This window comes from Pipistrellus kuhlii, unplaced genomic scaffold (assembly GCF_014108245.1).
Source record: "Pipistrellus kuhlii isolate mPipKuh1 unplaced genomic scaffold, mPipKuh1.p scaffold_m20_p_3, whole genome shotgun sequence".
Lineage (NCBI taxonomy): Eukaryota > Metazoa > Chordata > Mammalia > Chiroptera > Vespertilionidae > Pipistrellus > Pipistrellus kuhlii.
The window spans coordinates 104,485,585-104,501,414 of NW_023425529.1; the positions used below are offsets into that span (position 1 = coordinate 104,485,585).

The following is a 15,830-nucleotide window of genomic DNA, read 5'->3' on the forward strand; positions in this document are numbered from 1 at the left end:
CACCCCCAACTGTCCCCACCTGCTGGCGTGATTGCCCCATGCAGTCTGCTGTTCAGTGGTTTGGTTGTCTCTCACTAACTCCCCTGCTGGCCTGATCGCCACACCCAGCCTGCTGTTCAGTCATCCGTCTGGTTGTTTAGGTCATTATGGCTCCTGGCTTTTTATATATTAGGATGCTTCTGGTTCTGCTTCCACAAAAGGTCACATGAGCATGTCCTGGAAGGGAAAGCAGTTCCCAAGGGAACTTAAAACCTACACAACTACATTCTTCCTCTATCTCACCCACAAAGCCATCCAAAGTAGTGAGAAATGGATGTCATCACTATTGTCAGTTCACGGAGAGAAGCTATCATGGGTGATGGCTGAAAAAATTCTGGGCCTTGACAAGAGTACAGAATCAATCAGTAAAGCCGCACTGCCCTCACTCCATTATGTTTCTGGCATGAGTTTGTCTAAATGACTTCAAACTTATATAACTTCAATCTTACTTACCCTTATTCCTACATCTTCTCCTCACCCATAAAACGATTTTGTTCTTTGATAATACATTGTCAAAACTGAGGATGTATATCAAATATCTGTAGTAGATCTTACCATGTTTACTTCACTAATGTTGGTGGAATCTGATAGACTTGGCAGTGTGTGTATATTGATTACAAAACTATTTAACATATCAAAAACTATCTAATATAAAATTATCTAATCTATCTCAACTTTCCTATTAACAAACTTTTAATAAAAATATTAATTTGGGGTAGGGCTAAAGGTCATAGTACCTTCATCTCTAGGTGGATGCCTGTGATAGTCCATATTATAATTGGCCACGTGCAAGTTAACATATGCTGATTTACTCCAAAATATGACAAATGCACACTGTGGACCGTGGGTAGTCTGCTACTTCTGCTGATCTAGCTATAGGTTTTCTAAATACGCAAATTGAGCAAGCCATATATGTTGGTGTTAATTAGACATGGAACTGTGGTAACCCTCAGCCTTAAATTTTCACTATAACCTTCTCAGTTGATAAGGTTATAGTGAAAATTGGAATTTGGAGCTAGTCATCCTATATAATAAAGAGAGGTAATATGAAAATTGACCATAACTCCAACACACAAGATGGCCACCACAAGATGGCTGGCAGGAAAGGGAAATTGGGAGGGACTAGGCCTGCAAGGGAGGGAAGCTGGGGGAGGGGAGGATGACGACACTGACCTGCAGGGTAAGGAAGTTGGGGGGGGGGGACAAGGCCTGCAGGGGAGGGCAGTTGGAAGGGACCAGGCCTGCAGGAGAGGGCAGCTGGGGGTGACAGGGCGAGCAGGGGAGGGCAGTTGAGGGTAACCAGGCCTACAGGGGAGGACAGGGTTGACCAGGCTTGCAGGGGAGGGCAATTGGGGGTGACCAGGTCGGCAGGGGAGGGCAGTTAGGGGCAATTGGGTTGGCAGGGGAGTAGTTAGGCATTGATCAGGTTGGCAGGGGAGTGATTAGAGGTAATCAGGCTGGCAGGCAGAAGTGGTTAGGGAAGTGGTCAGGCAGGCAGGCAGGCGAGTGGATTGTGAGAGGGATGTCCCAGATTAGAGAGGGTACAGACTGGCTGAGGGACAACCCCCCCCCCCCCCCCTGCACAAATTTTGTGCATCGGGACTCTAGTAATTTATATAGTCAGAAACTCTACAGAAGTAAAAATATGCCAGACCCAAAGGGATTTATGAGCTAGGGAAATGTTCATAAAAGGTGAGTTTTCAAGTAGGTCGGTGATTAACATTTCTTTCTTATAAGCTCAGTGATGAAGTAGTTCATGAATTAGAATGCAAAGGAGTGACACATTATTAACAAATCTCCAGTACAGCACAGAAACACCAGTGAGAATAAATGGATATCAAATTAGAAGTGATATTTTGGGGCCAATTAAATCTTTCCAATGGTGATTTTTATACAAATCAACAAGTTTAAAGGACTGATGCTAGCAAACACTTCCTATATAAAAGAGTAAATGATAGTCATCATTTCACATTTGACCAAGAATAATAAAGTAAAGGTAACTAAACAGAAATATAAGTCAAATAAAATTTAAGATAAACTCAAAATCCAAAGTTGCTAAGACTACTATTATTGAATTTTGGATGAACTGTAAGAGTAGACTCCATATGAAAGATGCATTTAAAAATATGTCTTAATCCAAACTGCTACCAAAAAAAAATCTCAATACAAAATTCTTTAATTCTATTTAATGATGTATATTAAATAAAGATGTAACTACTTATGATTTTATTTCTGTAATATTTGAAAGATTAACTGCAAATAAATTCAAATATGAGGGAAAAAGACAGTCTTTAGTCAAATCTAATGTTTTGATTTGGGTTTTAAACATTTATTTACTACAGAAATAAAGTAATGACCTATTTCCAGAAAACTGGAAATTGTGCACTTGTTTCTTTCCTTGATCAATAACATACAATGGGGACAATATGGCTTTAGCTATCATTCAAGCTAATTATTCTAAATGAGATCTCAGACTCACATACTGAAGAAGTCCTTCAGGTAAGTCTGTGTGTATTTTACCTTGAAATACTGTCTCTTAATAGTGGCACTTATGGGCTATAGAAGAACAAAGAGCCAACAATCTTTCCGGATGGGTGCTATCAAACAACATAAATCAGGAACCAGGATTAATTAACTAAGGTGAATAGTAAAGACAGATTTGGTTGCTATAGCAATAAAGGAAGAGTTGAAGATCTGATCACCTGAGAAATTCCTTATTCTCATGGGATTTCAAAGACACCACAGAGAAAAACATCTGCCAGGTTATTGACTGTAGCCATAAAATAACGATCCTTTGCAATCATGTCTTTCCTGAAGCATTTTGATGGCTTTATTAATACTAATTTTTAGGCGGCCTGAGACAGGTAGCAGCATCTCAATCTATCATTAACAAGACAGTCAGCCAGGCAATTCCTAGACACTGCCTGAGTGAGAGCTAAAAAATCCTAGGGTCTTCCTGTCTCTGTGGCTCCTAAAGAATCTATTCCCCTAACTTAGGAACTATATTCCAACATATTCAACGGTTTCAAACATCTATTAACTAGTTAATGCAAACTTAGGTTAAAGAAAGTAAGAGTTTTGCTATTTTCCATTGTGGCAATCAATTCCAGGAGGAATGGTTAAGAGCTAAGCACAGAATGTTACTAGGGACGTTTGTCTACAAAAGAAAAACTACCCATGTGAAGAGGCAATAAGTGTGGCAAAACACTTTGGTCTTAAAAGCTATTATTGCCAAAGCCGGTTTGGCTCAGTGGTAGAGTGTCGGTCTGTGGGCTGAAAGGTCCCGGGTTCGATTCTGGTCAAGGGCATGTACCTTGGTTGCAGGCACATCCCCGGTAGGGGATGTGCAAGAGGCAGCTGGTCAATGTTACTCTCTCATCGACATTTCTAGCTCTCTATCTCTCTCCCTTCCTCTCTGTAAAAAATTAATAAAATATATTTTTTTAAAAAAGAGCTACTGCTGTAAAACAGACTATCATGTACCTCAGTGGCTTAAAACAAGAATTATTTATAAATTAAAAAAAAAAAAGCTAATGTTACCACTTTCAGGACTATTTCTAGTCCTAGCTGTCTTTCAGTGCTACCCATAAAAAAGGTACTGTACCAAAATAAATGTTTTTCTGACTGAGACTGAGGGCATTCCTTTTCCAACTAATTAGTTCATAATTTTCTATTTTTATTAACACTAAACAGAAAAGTCATTTATCATGAGATTATGAACTGTCATGCCATTACACTTCATATATCATCTTTCAGTATTAAGTTAGGACATGAAATGACTGCACCCCATTTTCCCATCTCACATTCATATTTGTTGGTAAAAGAAAGCAATGGAAAGCAGTTGAACTCAATCAACTTTCAGACTTAAAAGAAAAATAGACCTTTAGAAACAGATATTATAGATCAAACAGGGAAAAGTCTATTTCTCAAGTACTTTCACTGTGTTGCCTCAAGACCTTGCAACATATTTTATTAACATAAGAATATATCTCGAGTTAATGGATCTCTTCAGAATTTAGGGTGGGAGTCACCCAGAACCTCTTTACAAAGCTGTATTCTCAGCTTAAATGCTCTTACACTCTGACCTGTGATTTTATTTAATAGGATTCAGTGAATCTAGTCAATCACATGTGATATTTCTCTTATAATTTTATTTTTATAATAATACCTTTCATTTGTATTGCATTTTATATTTCTCAAAGCATTTGTAGAGTGATCAAAACATTTCACTTATGGGCATAAAGAGAAATTATGCTTATTTTAGAAGTTAGGAGTAAAGAGAGAAGAGTTGTGGTACTACAAGAAGCAAGGACGTATCTCCTTTCAACAACCATATTGCGATTTGTTTATACTGTCACTCCATGACACAAATATTATAAATTGTTTACTGCCTTTAAAAACTGCTTGGCATCACATTAATATGTATAATGTGTCAACGAAGTGCCAGGCAAGAAGATTGGGCTGAGATATGAGAAGCTTGTAAATGTAATTCAGAATTTCTTTTGGTAACTCACCAGGTTATACTGTTACATGGCCAATGTTAAGACCAGGAGTGTGTGGAAAGAGTTCAGGCTTCAGGAACCCAACTGACCTGGAATTAAAATACTGGATCAATTGCTTACTAGTTAGGTGATCTTGGGAGTTATTTTACTTTTCTGAGCTTCAGTTTCTTCATCTAGAGCCAATGAAGAAAACCTCTCAGGGGAAATGTATAGGTAAAATAAGTTAATGGCTATAAAGTGGTTGGTACATGATACATATGTAATGAATAGTAACTCTATGGAAAGGGGAGAGTAGAGGGAAAGAGATAAAGATGGAGAGCTCAGTCAACTCAACTCCTTGATACCTTGATAAGACTAGCATTATGAAATGTGATATAACAGACCCTAAAGAAGGCTCTTTCAGAGCCACCACTTCAAAACACATGTGGGCAGTGGCATTTACCCCTCCCAAATGCAGAGAAGGACCAACTGTCTGAATGACAAAGAAAAACACTGCTCCTGCACAAAACAGACTGGGTAACTCACCAGTAGAGAGCATAGCAAAGAGCGTATCTTCATGAGTCTAGATTGAATATAATCACTGCAGGAAGGCAGGCAATCTGTTATTACTGAAAAGGCTAATTATAATATATTCCATTTTAGAAAACAGCTGCCCTGCTGGCTACCACAGAGATCCAGATGTCACTCATTCCACAGGCATTTCCAATGACAGGACAGCGTGAAATAGGGTTATTATTTCCCAGGAAACCCTGAGTGGAGCACAGTCCACAGAAGCAAAGGCCATAGCATTGCCAGCATTTCTGATGTGCAGGCTGCAGGTGGCCACAGAAAACCTCTGTACTAACTGAAATCCTAACACTCCCCAATCTAACATTCAAAGGCCTACCTCAAGTATAACTGCTGGCTTTAAATTGCAAAGCCAGAAAAATTGAACAACTAACCTTCAGGAGGAAGTATGAATTTAGTGATAAATCATTTCTCTCATCATCTTGACAAGTAAACTACTTTCCAAATCTACTAATGGGCTTTAAGCCAAACCCCCACTTACTGAAGAATCCTCAAAAGGCAGACTGGGGCATGATGTCAGGATTTATGGTAATGTGGAGCAGAAGTGAGGTAGGAAATTGGTGATCACTGAACCACAAGGGCGTCACTTACTGGCACTGACTGAGACTGAGGAGAGGAAAGGTCAAGGTGAGAGAGGTCTGAAAGAGCTGGTTTTATTCTTGATACATGGGCTCTACTAACTTCACATGATCGAGGAAGAGAACTTAAGAGAGAGCACTCCTGTCTACAGAAACTGTACCAAATTCCTGGTAAAGGATTGCATGTCATCCCAAGAGATGTTCTCAGGCTACAGTTGCTTGAGGAACTAACCTCTTAGGAGAGCAAAGGGTACGTTTTTAGAACTCTTGGTTCAAATTCACTAGCATAAGTTACTTCTCTTGTGCAATTAGATGTCATTTTACTTATTACAGTCATGGGAAAAATTCATTTGGGACTAATAAATTTTTAATATTTTATAGAAGTCAATCAGTGATAAGACTTTCTGCTTTGATTTCATATTTAATCTTCTGATGTAATGACAACAATCACAAAAATGGAGGAGAAGCACACAGCTGTTTAACTTAGGGCTTATTTTCTCCACTCTCTTTATAGTGTTGAGAGTGCCAGAGATGATAGTAATAACATCTGATTTGACTTGAGTGGCAATCTTTTCAATTTAATAACTCTGATGTTATCTTCTCTGTCATGCTGTCAAATTTAATTCCCACTCATACCATAATTAATAATCTAGTGAAAACACTGCCTAATTTTACTGCTCATACACACTTGTAAAGCTTTGCTCTTCTCAGCTACAGTGAAAGCTTCTTTAGTGAATCAGGATAAATCACCTAGAGTTTTATCAATTATAAACCATTGAATATTTCCATTTTACTCTGAAACTTTATTAACCTATGGTACATTTAACATTTTAGTATCACTTTATTTTCCAAACTAGAGGCCTGGTGCATGAAATTCATGCATGGCGGGGGGGTGTTCCTCAGCCCAGACTGCACCATTTCCAATCTGGGACCCCTTGGTGAGATTGGGCCTAAACGGGCAGTCAGACATCCCTCTTACAATCCATGACTGCTGGCTCCCAACTCCTTGCCTGCCTGCTTTCCTGATTGCCCCTAACCGCTTTTTTTCTGCCAGCCAGATCACCCCCTAATCACTCTGCTGCCAGCCTGATTGATGCCTAACTGCTACCCTGCCAGCCTATTTGCACCTAACTACATTCCCCTTCAGACTTGGTCACCCCTAACTGCCCTCCCCTGCAGGGTGGATCACTCCCAACTGCCCTCTTTTGAAGGCCTGGTCCTCCCAACTGCCCTCCCTTGCTGGCCATCTTGTGGTGGCCATCTGTGTCCACATAGGGGCAGGATCTTTGATCACCTGGGGACAGCCATATTGTGTGTTGGAGTGATGGTCAATTACTCTTTTATTAGATAAGATAGAGGCCTGGTGCATGGGTGGGGGCCAGCTGGTTTGCCCTGAAGGGTGTCCCAGATCAGGGTGGGGTTCCCTTGGGGCCAAGGGTGGCCTGAGCAAGGGGCTTGTGGTGGTTTGCAGGCTGGCCACGCCCCCCAGTGACTCAAGCACAGGCCTTGGAATCTGGAATTTTTTCACATTCTATAATTAAAACTTTGTAGCCTGGAGCAGAGCCAAGCCTTTGCTCACTCCGTGGCTGCCACCATTTCTGTTTGGATTTGTTTACCTTCTATAATTGAAACTTTGTAGCCTTGAGTGGAGGCTTAGGCCAGCAAGGGCAGGCGGAAAGCTTGGCTTCTTTCATTGCCTAGGAAACCCAAGCCTCCATCCTGCTCTCTGTGGCTGCAGCCATCTTGGTTGGGGTTAATTTGCATACTCTCTCTGATTGACTAGTTGGCATGGATTGTGGGTATAGTGGTGTGATGGTTAATTTGCATATTACTCTTTTATTAGGATGTTTTTAGAGATTCTTCTCAAGCCATTCCACAGCAGGTACATAGTCTGTTTCTTAATTAAAACCTACAAAGGAAAAGTGACTTTCCCAAGATCAGAGTTATCTATTGTCCAATTAAGAATGAGCTAAAAACTGTGTTTCTCAGTCAATAATTTCATTAAGATAAAAAGCATTTACAAACACCTGCCCTGTAGGCTCAACCTAGCTACTAGCAGTTAATCATGTTCCAAAGTTTTGCACATTTTCCATCTACATATAGACAGGGGTATCAGGATATTTTTAATTTTAGAAAGCCACATTTCCTCCTGAAATTTATTTAACTCAAGGGTTAAAATAAAGGAGAGAAAATCAGTAGGAATGAAATTCTGAGAAATTAGAGTGTGAGGCTATAGTTAGGAAGTACAATACAGAGCCTGGCTCTCAATGCTTATAGCCGGCTACATTGGGAGGGATACACAAGCCATAAAATTTCTAGTTTAACAAAGGAAACAGAAAGGCACAGAAGCCCTGCCAACTTTGTGCTAAGAATTCAAGGATGAAGGATACAGGGAGCAAATGTCTGAAGTTTACATCTTAGGCTGTAGGATGGGCAGTGCCTCTTGGGTCTCTCACTAGCAACTTCAAAACCTCCCATGGTGAAATGTGAAGCTCCCAGTTTCTCCAAGCTTAACTTCACCATGACTATTAAGTGCACAAACCAATATCTTTTATACTCCAAGCATGACAATGAGGAATGTTTCTTTGAAAAATCAGGATAATTATTTCTTTACGATGGTGGTTAAAGTTTGTCCTCACTGGTTTTGCAGAAATGCCTCCAAGTCAGGCCTTCATAAGTCTGTACTGGATCTGGGCAACAGCCTCTTTGCTTATCTTCTTTTCTTTATTCTTTCTCACTTCAGTGTTTTAGCAATCCAGGACTTAGGCACCCCTTTCCAATACCTACACTCCCAGGTATTGGAAAGTACAGTGAGTGGAACCATCCCACTCCCACTTTCAGTCCAGGAGGTTCAGGTGTTCAATGGCTCTATTCATCCCCCTTCCAGGAGAGGCATGGGTCTGATCTAGTATATATATAAATCCAAAGCTCAATTCTAAGACATCCCTTGGGTTTCTGAGAAGTTTATGTAGGCCTGAAGCTTATGGTCACCAGATTTTTGTCATAAGAAGGATACTTCCCTGAGAAAAGAGCACTGATACAGAGATGGCAAGAAGGGGGGGGGGTCCAGAGCAGGCTCAAAGACTTGGACTGCAGTGATATGAACCAATAAATTCTTTTTAGTACCTTGAAGCTGAAATGATCCTGGCTGATATAAATCACACCCACTTTTTTTTTTTAATTTCTTTATTGACTAAGGTATCACATATTTATCCTTAACCCTCCATTCCAATCCCCCACCCCCTCACTACTCCCCCCACCCCCTTATTGTCCTTGACCACTGGTTAGGTTCATATGTATGCACATAAGTCCTTTGGTTGATCTCTCCCTTTTATCCCCACCCTCCCTTTGAGGTCCAACAGTCTGACCCATGGGTCTGTTCTTGTTCATCAGTCCATGTTGTTCACACCCACTTTTGACATGACAGTTTTACTCGAAATCTTGTCTAATGTGCTGTTTTGCTCAGGATTTTCAGACTGTTTACTCAAAAATTCTTTCTTTCCAAATTCTCCTCTTTACAATTTGGTCCCTTTATCTCTAGATGTGCCAGTTTCTCTCTCCCTTGACCCCCAGTCCTGGCACAGTGCTGTCCTCAAAATCCCTTATCATCTCCTTTTGAAAAAAAATTAAAAAAAAATTCTTTTGCATACTTAAATGCTGTTTTAAAAACTTATCCAAATTCTTCATTCTACTTCTCATAGGCACTTTTTCATTTCCTATATCCGATTAGTATGCACCTGTCAAGGCACAGGGCAGGCTGTCCCCAAATATCCCATAATGGCATATTGATTACTTTGAGTTAAAATTACTTGATAAGCAGCCAGTGCAAGAAGGACACATTGACCCTCCCTTGTCTCCTTAAATGCAGAAAATAAATCTCCCCTGTGAAAGATGCCCTCCTTGCTCCAAGGGGTTAGAGTTAGAGAATCCAAGGCCAAAAAGCCTGTATAAACAAGCCTTGTCACTCTTTACTAATTTATTACCACAAGCCCTATGTCTGCTTAGATTCTTTAATAACATGCAGCCAAACATAAGCTTCTTTGTCCAGTCCATTAATCACAAACTTATTGTTTCATTTTCTAAAAAGTATAATACTCTGGCTGATTCATCATTTCTCCCTGAACATCATTTATGTCTTCCATGAACATGAATTAAATTGGTTTTCTCTGGTCCTGTGTCAATTTTACTATTAGTTCAGCCATAAGAACTCAAGAGGAGTTGGGGGTTGGGGGAACTTCCTCCTCCCTGACACACCTGATGATAGGTTAATGTGATTTCCTCAACTAATTATTTAGTTTTCTTAATTAAATTATAAATGTCTTAAGAAAAGACCCATGAATTGTATAATGACTGTTCTCAAAACTTTTAAAATTTATGATTCTCTTTTTTAAAACTAAAAAAATTCTATACCTATTTTAATATTATCTGAAATTTCAAAACAAATTAAACATAGTTACCAAAACCAATATCAACATTTGGTATAATACTCAATATGGATTTTTAAACTCAAGTTGGCCAATAAATTTGGATTGTGTCTTCAAGACCAGCTTTTGCCAAACTCAGGTGAACACCAGAATCACCTGAAAAGCTTAGGAAGACTCAGATTCCTGGGTCTTACCTCCAGAGCTTGTTTTTCAGTACGTCTAGGCAGGTTGTAAGAGTGTGTACTTCCAAAGTGATGCTTATGCTCTGGTTTGAGGACCAGTTTGAAACCACTGCCCTGGGAGCATGTCTCTTCTTCTCTCTGCCCTGTTTTCCAGAAGAGCATGATCATTGAGGTCTAGATCCAGCACTCCACCTCTGCTTTCCTATGATCATGAGAAGCTATAATATGAAGCAATAGAGCACAAGGCTCTAAGTATGAACTCTGTGGTCACACAGAATAGGTTACTATTCTAGATCTTCCATGTTGCTGGATGGCCTTGATTTGGCAAATTTCTTCTTCTCACTAAGCTTCCATTCCCTAATATATAGCATGACACAATAATAAACTTAAATACATCACAGACAAGGATTAAAAGTGAATTGCTTCTCCCAATGTTCAGCACATAATAAGTGCTCAGTAAATTCTGTTATTACTGGTGTTATTGCTGTTAACAACAGGAGGTCAATAGTCTTCTGATTTGTAGTCCAGGATTCTTTCAACTCAGCCACAATATCTCATTTATGAAGATACTTTTCATTATAGTACTGACCTCTAATATTATTCTTTTCAATGTCTCATTCTATTACTCTGTTATATTACAATGTTTAAGATCACTTTAATTTGAGCAACCCATATTTATTTCATTGTATCAGAAAATGATTTTTTTTCCCTTCAGCCTAATTCAATTACAACTCAAAGTTTAGAAAGTTTGTGCATTAAAACAAATTGGACACTGGGCTAAAATAGCCTCATTTCCTCTCCCCCTGACAATTATGAATAGTTTTCCTACAAAATATATTGAGGCCTCCCATAGGCTCTATCTAAGAAATTCTCAACCATGTTACCATCATTAAGGATGATTAATTGGGCATTTCACAAAAACAAAAAAGCAAGAAGAGAACATGGTTAATTGTTTACTGCTCCCTTTCATTTACCTACATGAAGAGTGCAAGCTGGGTGGGACCTTATTTTTACTGTGGTCATGGAGTTTCTGAAGAGGCATCAACCATGTGCTCAAAAGCTTAAGTGAACCAGGGCAGAGAAGTAAGATGCTAAGGAAAACAGAAACCAAGAACTAAGAAGCAATAAACATTTTTTTCATGCTTCATTATAATTAGTCAGATCAAAGGGGACCTGGGCTTACAGCTTTCACCAGGCTCATATGACTTTCTGAGAAGTTAACAAACAGCCTTGCATCAGGACTAATTATTCACAGGCAGAATTTGTTTTCTTGTAAATCACTCCCTTATGAATCCTTTACCAGTTATTTCCAGTTTAAAGTGCTGCTCTTGAGAAAATTTGCAGAGGAGTGTTAGCTGCATGTTGTATTGTAGATTGCTCATGAACACTTCAAAACAACCCTGAAAGGTAGGCATTGTAGCTCCAGGTGACATGACTTGAACCAAGTAGTTCTTTGGTCTCTGGGGAGGAGAAAGGCACAGGCAAAACCTAAACCTATGGCTCAAGTACCTTATTCCAGCTGATGGATGTAAGAGCCAGGAGAATGAGGTATTAAGAGCTATGGGTTGCAGTTCCCAGTAGGAGATAAATGAGCAGTGTCAACCCAGAAGTGAAAGTCACCACGGCAGAAGAACGAAGATGAAAATACAATCACAGATAAATAAAACACTGAATCTATAAATGAGAGACATCTAACTGGGTCTGACACATCTGTCTCCATGGAAAACTCATTTCCGTTGTTTTCATCACAGCTGGAAAGCTGTGGAGCACCTCCCTGGGAGATACTCCTCCTGTTCAGGAAGTATCAATGATGGCATGAATTCTTTAGCACTGGAAAGCATAATTTTAGTCAGGCTGTAAGTCAAAGTGTGCACCTCCATGAGGCCATGTTGCTGTGTCCTGACAATATATTTAAAAGAGGTCCAGTAGCAAGGACCCCACAGCCACAAGAACCATTTCTGCAATTAAATTCTACCATCAATCCTGAACTCACCCATCCTGCAACTAATTTGACAGTATTTCTTCCACTTGTTGACAGTCAGATGGAGAATATGACAAGCCAAGATCTTCTATATGCCTTGATATAAATATATTTGGTGAGATAAAGTTAATGTCTTTGGTTTTGCTCCCATGGAAATCTCTTGTTTTTTTGAAGAACTGGATTCTGATTCTGGGCTTTTCTTAAATCCAAGCCAAAGTGGCACCTCTGTTACCAAGTCTAAATTCTCTGTGTGTGGAGAATAAGTTCTAAAGACTTTGAATCCCTTCTCACCATGCCTTAGAAGGGGCGGTAGAAGGCTACTACTCAGAGCCCAGTAAGCTTTGTCACATGGATCGTAGGAGTAATTCTGGTTTTCCTGGGGACCTTCTATTTTAACACATATCCCACAAGCACACTTACCCCTTACAGCCAGGTGCACTAAACCCACTTCTGAATCTTTTTCACAGATGAAAAGGAGTAAGGAGATAGATACCTCAATGACACAGATAGAAACTTAAGCTATGATGAATGCTGGTGCTAAAACTCTGTACATCACCCTTTTCTGTAGCTGAAACGGCCTGGGTGCCTATTGATTCTTTCAGCAGCATGCTAAGGAGGTACTACCTGACAGATTTACAAGTGTCACTTATCCATGATACTAGACAAAAAGGAATAAATAAAGTTGCTGCTCAGAACTGTCATAAGCACAAATGGAACATAATTGATTCTAGAATATGATATATGTAACTTGCAAGCAAAGAAAGAAACTCTCGAGAGGGAGCCCAGGGTAATAAAACAGAAACTGCATAACATTTGCATAATATTTTTGTAGGTTAAGAGATGATGAAGATAGGCCAATCTAAACCAATATGCTCTTCAATGCAGCCATGACAAAAGTGTTTGATTGTACCCAAGGAACTGGTGGCCACAAGCCACAGCAAGGAAACCCAAAAGGAAGAGAAAAAGCAAGAGAAGAAATTGAAGATGGATTCCATTACTATGTATGAAGTAGTAATGTTCAGAAGATGATGTATGCATCACAAACCATAGAAACTGCTTTAATAGTTAGCTCAAGTGTTGTATAAGCATCTTTAAGCACTGCTACTTGAATCACTCAGGTAAGGCTACATTTTGAAGCTTATATGGACAGAAGTTCAGGACTTCAAGATCAGACTTGTGCGAAAGCCACAACTTTTTGTGAAGTCCTTCTGCATTACATGCACAATTCATAAACATGTACAAAGAATAGGCCAGCATGAAAATTGATATGACTATTCAGTCACTTTGGTAACCATTTTTTTTTTTTTTTTTTTTAGTAAGATGGTCACTTCAAAGAGAGAAAACACTGGTTTTATGATTTGAAATGCAAGCTGGTCTTAACATATATCTATTGATGTGTCTGTCCCAAGCACCTAGAAAATGCTCATTTAGTTTATTCAATTTGAAGTATATAGTGAGCTTTTTCAAAAGCTCTTTTATTTTAATCTTTATGAATACTTAAATTCATAAAGTATTTCTCTGTGGGAATACATTTTATACTTGAATTTAAAAAAATTAACCTTTCCCTGATATACAGAAATTCTAAGTAAATTTACCTTAGATAGTTTTCCTCCAAAATAACCACATGCAGGAATATAAGAAAATATCTAACAAATAGGACAGCATCTTAGACTCAAGCAAAATTGATGTCTAGTAAAAACAAAACAAAACAAAACAACAACTCACAGAGCTTAATGTGAAAACATTACAAGCCATAAAAGAACACAAACCAACAGCAGGGAGTCAGAAGATGAACACAGACTATAAGAAACAACTGGGAATACTGAAACCAGAGGAAATAAGACTGTAAGAAGCAAGTGGATTTGAAAATGAACTAAGAAAATTAATATTAAAAATAATGGCTTTGAAATGAAAAGGAGTTATTAACATGAATACTGTTAGTCTAATGTTTAATTTTAAAATAAGAATCAAGACTATCAGATGTTATTTCTACTATAAGACTTATTTGCTTAACAATGTAAAATCCCAAGTTGGATTGCAGAAATGTAGTGTTTTGTAAGAGTGGAGTTTATAATAAACTTTTTCTCCATTAAAAAGAAAAATACACATTTTACTCTAGTAGGTCTGTATGAAGCTAGGAAACAGAATCTTTAAAAAGCTTCAAGTAATTCTCATTTGCATTGTTTGGTAAACCAATTGCAAAATTTAAGAGACCATCCCAGGGTAATAATCTCATTTCTGTCACAACTCATATGTATGTCAGTCCCCCGCCCAGAACCCTGAGTGATTCCCAGTTTCACTCAGCATAACAGCAAGAATCCCTAAAATGGCCTTCCAATACTATTATATATGAGCCGGCTCACTGTTACTTCCTAGACATGAACACTTCCTCACTCATCCTTCTCCAGACACAGGCCCCTTTCCATTCCACAGACATGCCAGGAGTTTCTGTCTTTGTGACTTGGCACTTGCTTGTTCCCTCTGCCTAGCACAACCTTAATTATCCACATGGCCAACTCCCTCACCTCCTATATGTCTGCTGAGCAGCAGCTCAATAAAGTCTACCCTGTCATCCTGTTTAAAACTTCAACCTTACCCCACTCTTTTAATTCCTAATGCCCTTCACTACCCTTCTAACGTGCCGTTTATTTATTGTGCGTATTATTTATTAGCCTTCTTCTCCTGCTACAGAGTAAACACCATGAGGTCAGGGATCTTTGTTTGTGTACTGATGTGTCTTTCTCAAGCACCTAGAACAGTACCAGGCATGTCAATAAATACATATCAAATTATTTAATTAATGTAATCGAAACAAAACTTCATCCAATAATACTTAACTTTACTATGTCAATATTCTTTATTAGGTCAATCCAATTCTAGTCTATTCTATTAAGGTGTTGGCAGCAACTCACTATTTGATTAGTGAAAAGCACTGACACAAAATTCTGTTGCTTATTTGACAATAACTTGGTGGATGCCCATTTATGTCATCAGACCAATTTCTCACAATGTGCCTTTTGGTCAGTCAAATACAAAAAGCTTCCTCCAAAGGTTAACAACTGTGATAGACCTGTACAAATGAGAAAGATGATAAAATTAGAAGTTTGAGCATATAATTCCTTTGCCAAAATGTTAATTTAGCTTTGAGGTTACACAGCAAAGTTGTAATAAATACATGAGTATACTAAACAATGCATTAGTGAATCATCAAAAGGAATACTAACATGTTTCAAATTATATTAATTTAGTTACAGCAAAGAATAATGTTTTAAATAATGTTATAGTTTAACCAACATGTTTTGTGATTTCCTTTCAAAACTGTTTAAATGAAAGTACTGGTTTATTTTATATGAATAAATTCAGATAAACAAAATTAATAGACCCAATATTATAACCAATTATTTGTAGTTATATCTTAGTGGATCTTAAATATCATTTAATCTTGGTTTGGCTTCATGTTTCACAGTGTACACTGTAAGCATTTCCCTACTATGTTAGTTTTCTAGGGCTACCATAAAGAAGCACCACATACTGGGTGACTTAAACACATGAGTTTA

At 38.6% G+C, this 15,830-nt stretch overlaps 1 protein-coding gene across 5 annotated transcripts in view; it reads right to left on the reverse strand.

The window, feature by feature from the left end:
- The window catches only part of LHFPL6 (LHFPL tetraspan subfamily member 6), a 182,258-nt gene that overhangs the window by 75,605 nt on the left and 90,823 nt on the right, over window positions 1–15,830 (reverse strand). Inside the window, exon 4 of one of the 5 annotated variants that reach the window (XM_045588630.1) lies at window positions 15,280–15,343. The exons of the other annotated variants lie outside the window; for them this stretch is intronic. Coding sequence (XP_045444586.1) covers window positions 15,295–15,343 — 49 coding nt within the window. The 3' untranslated portion in view covers window positions 15,280–15,294. Of the gene's footprint in view, window positions 1–15,279; window positions 15,344–15,830 lie in introns of those variants that run through there. 5 annotated transcript variants of the gene reach the window in all.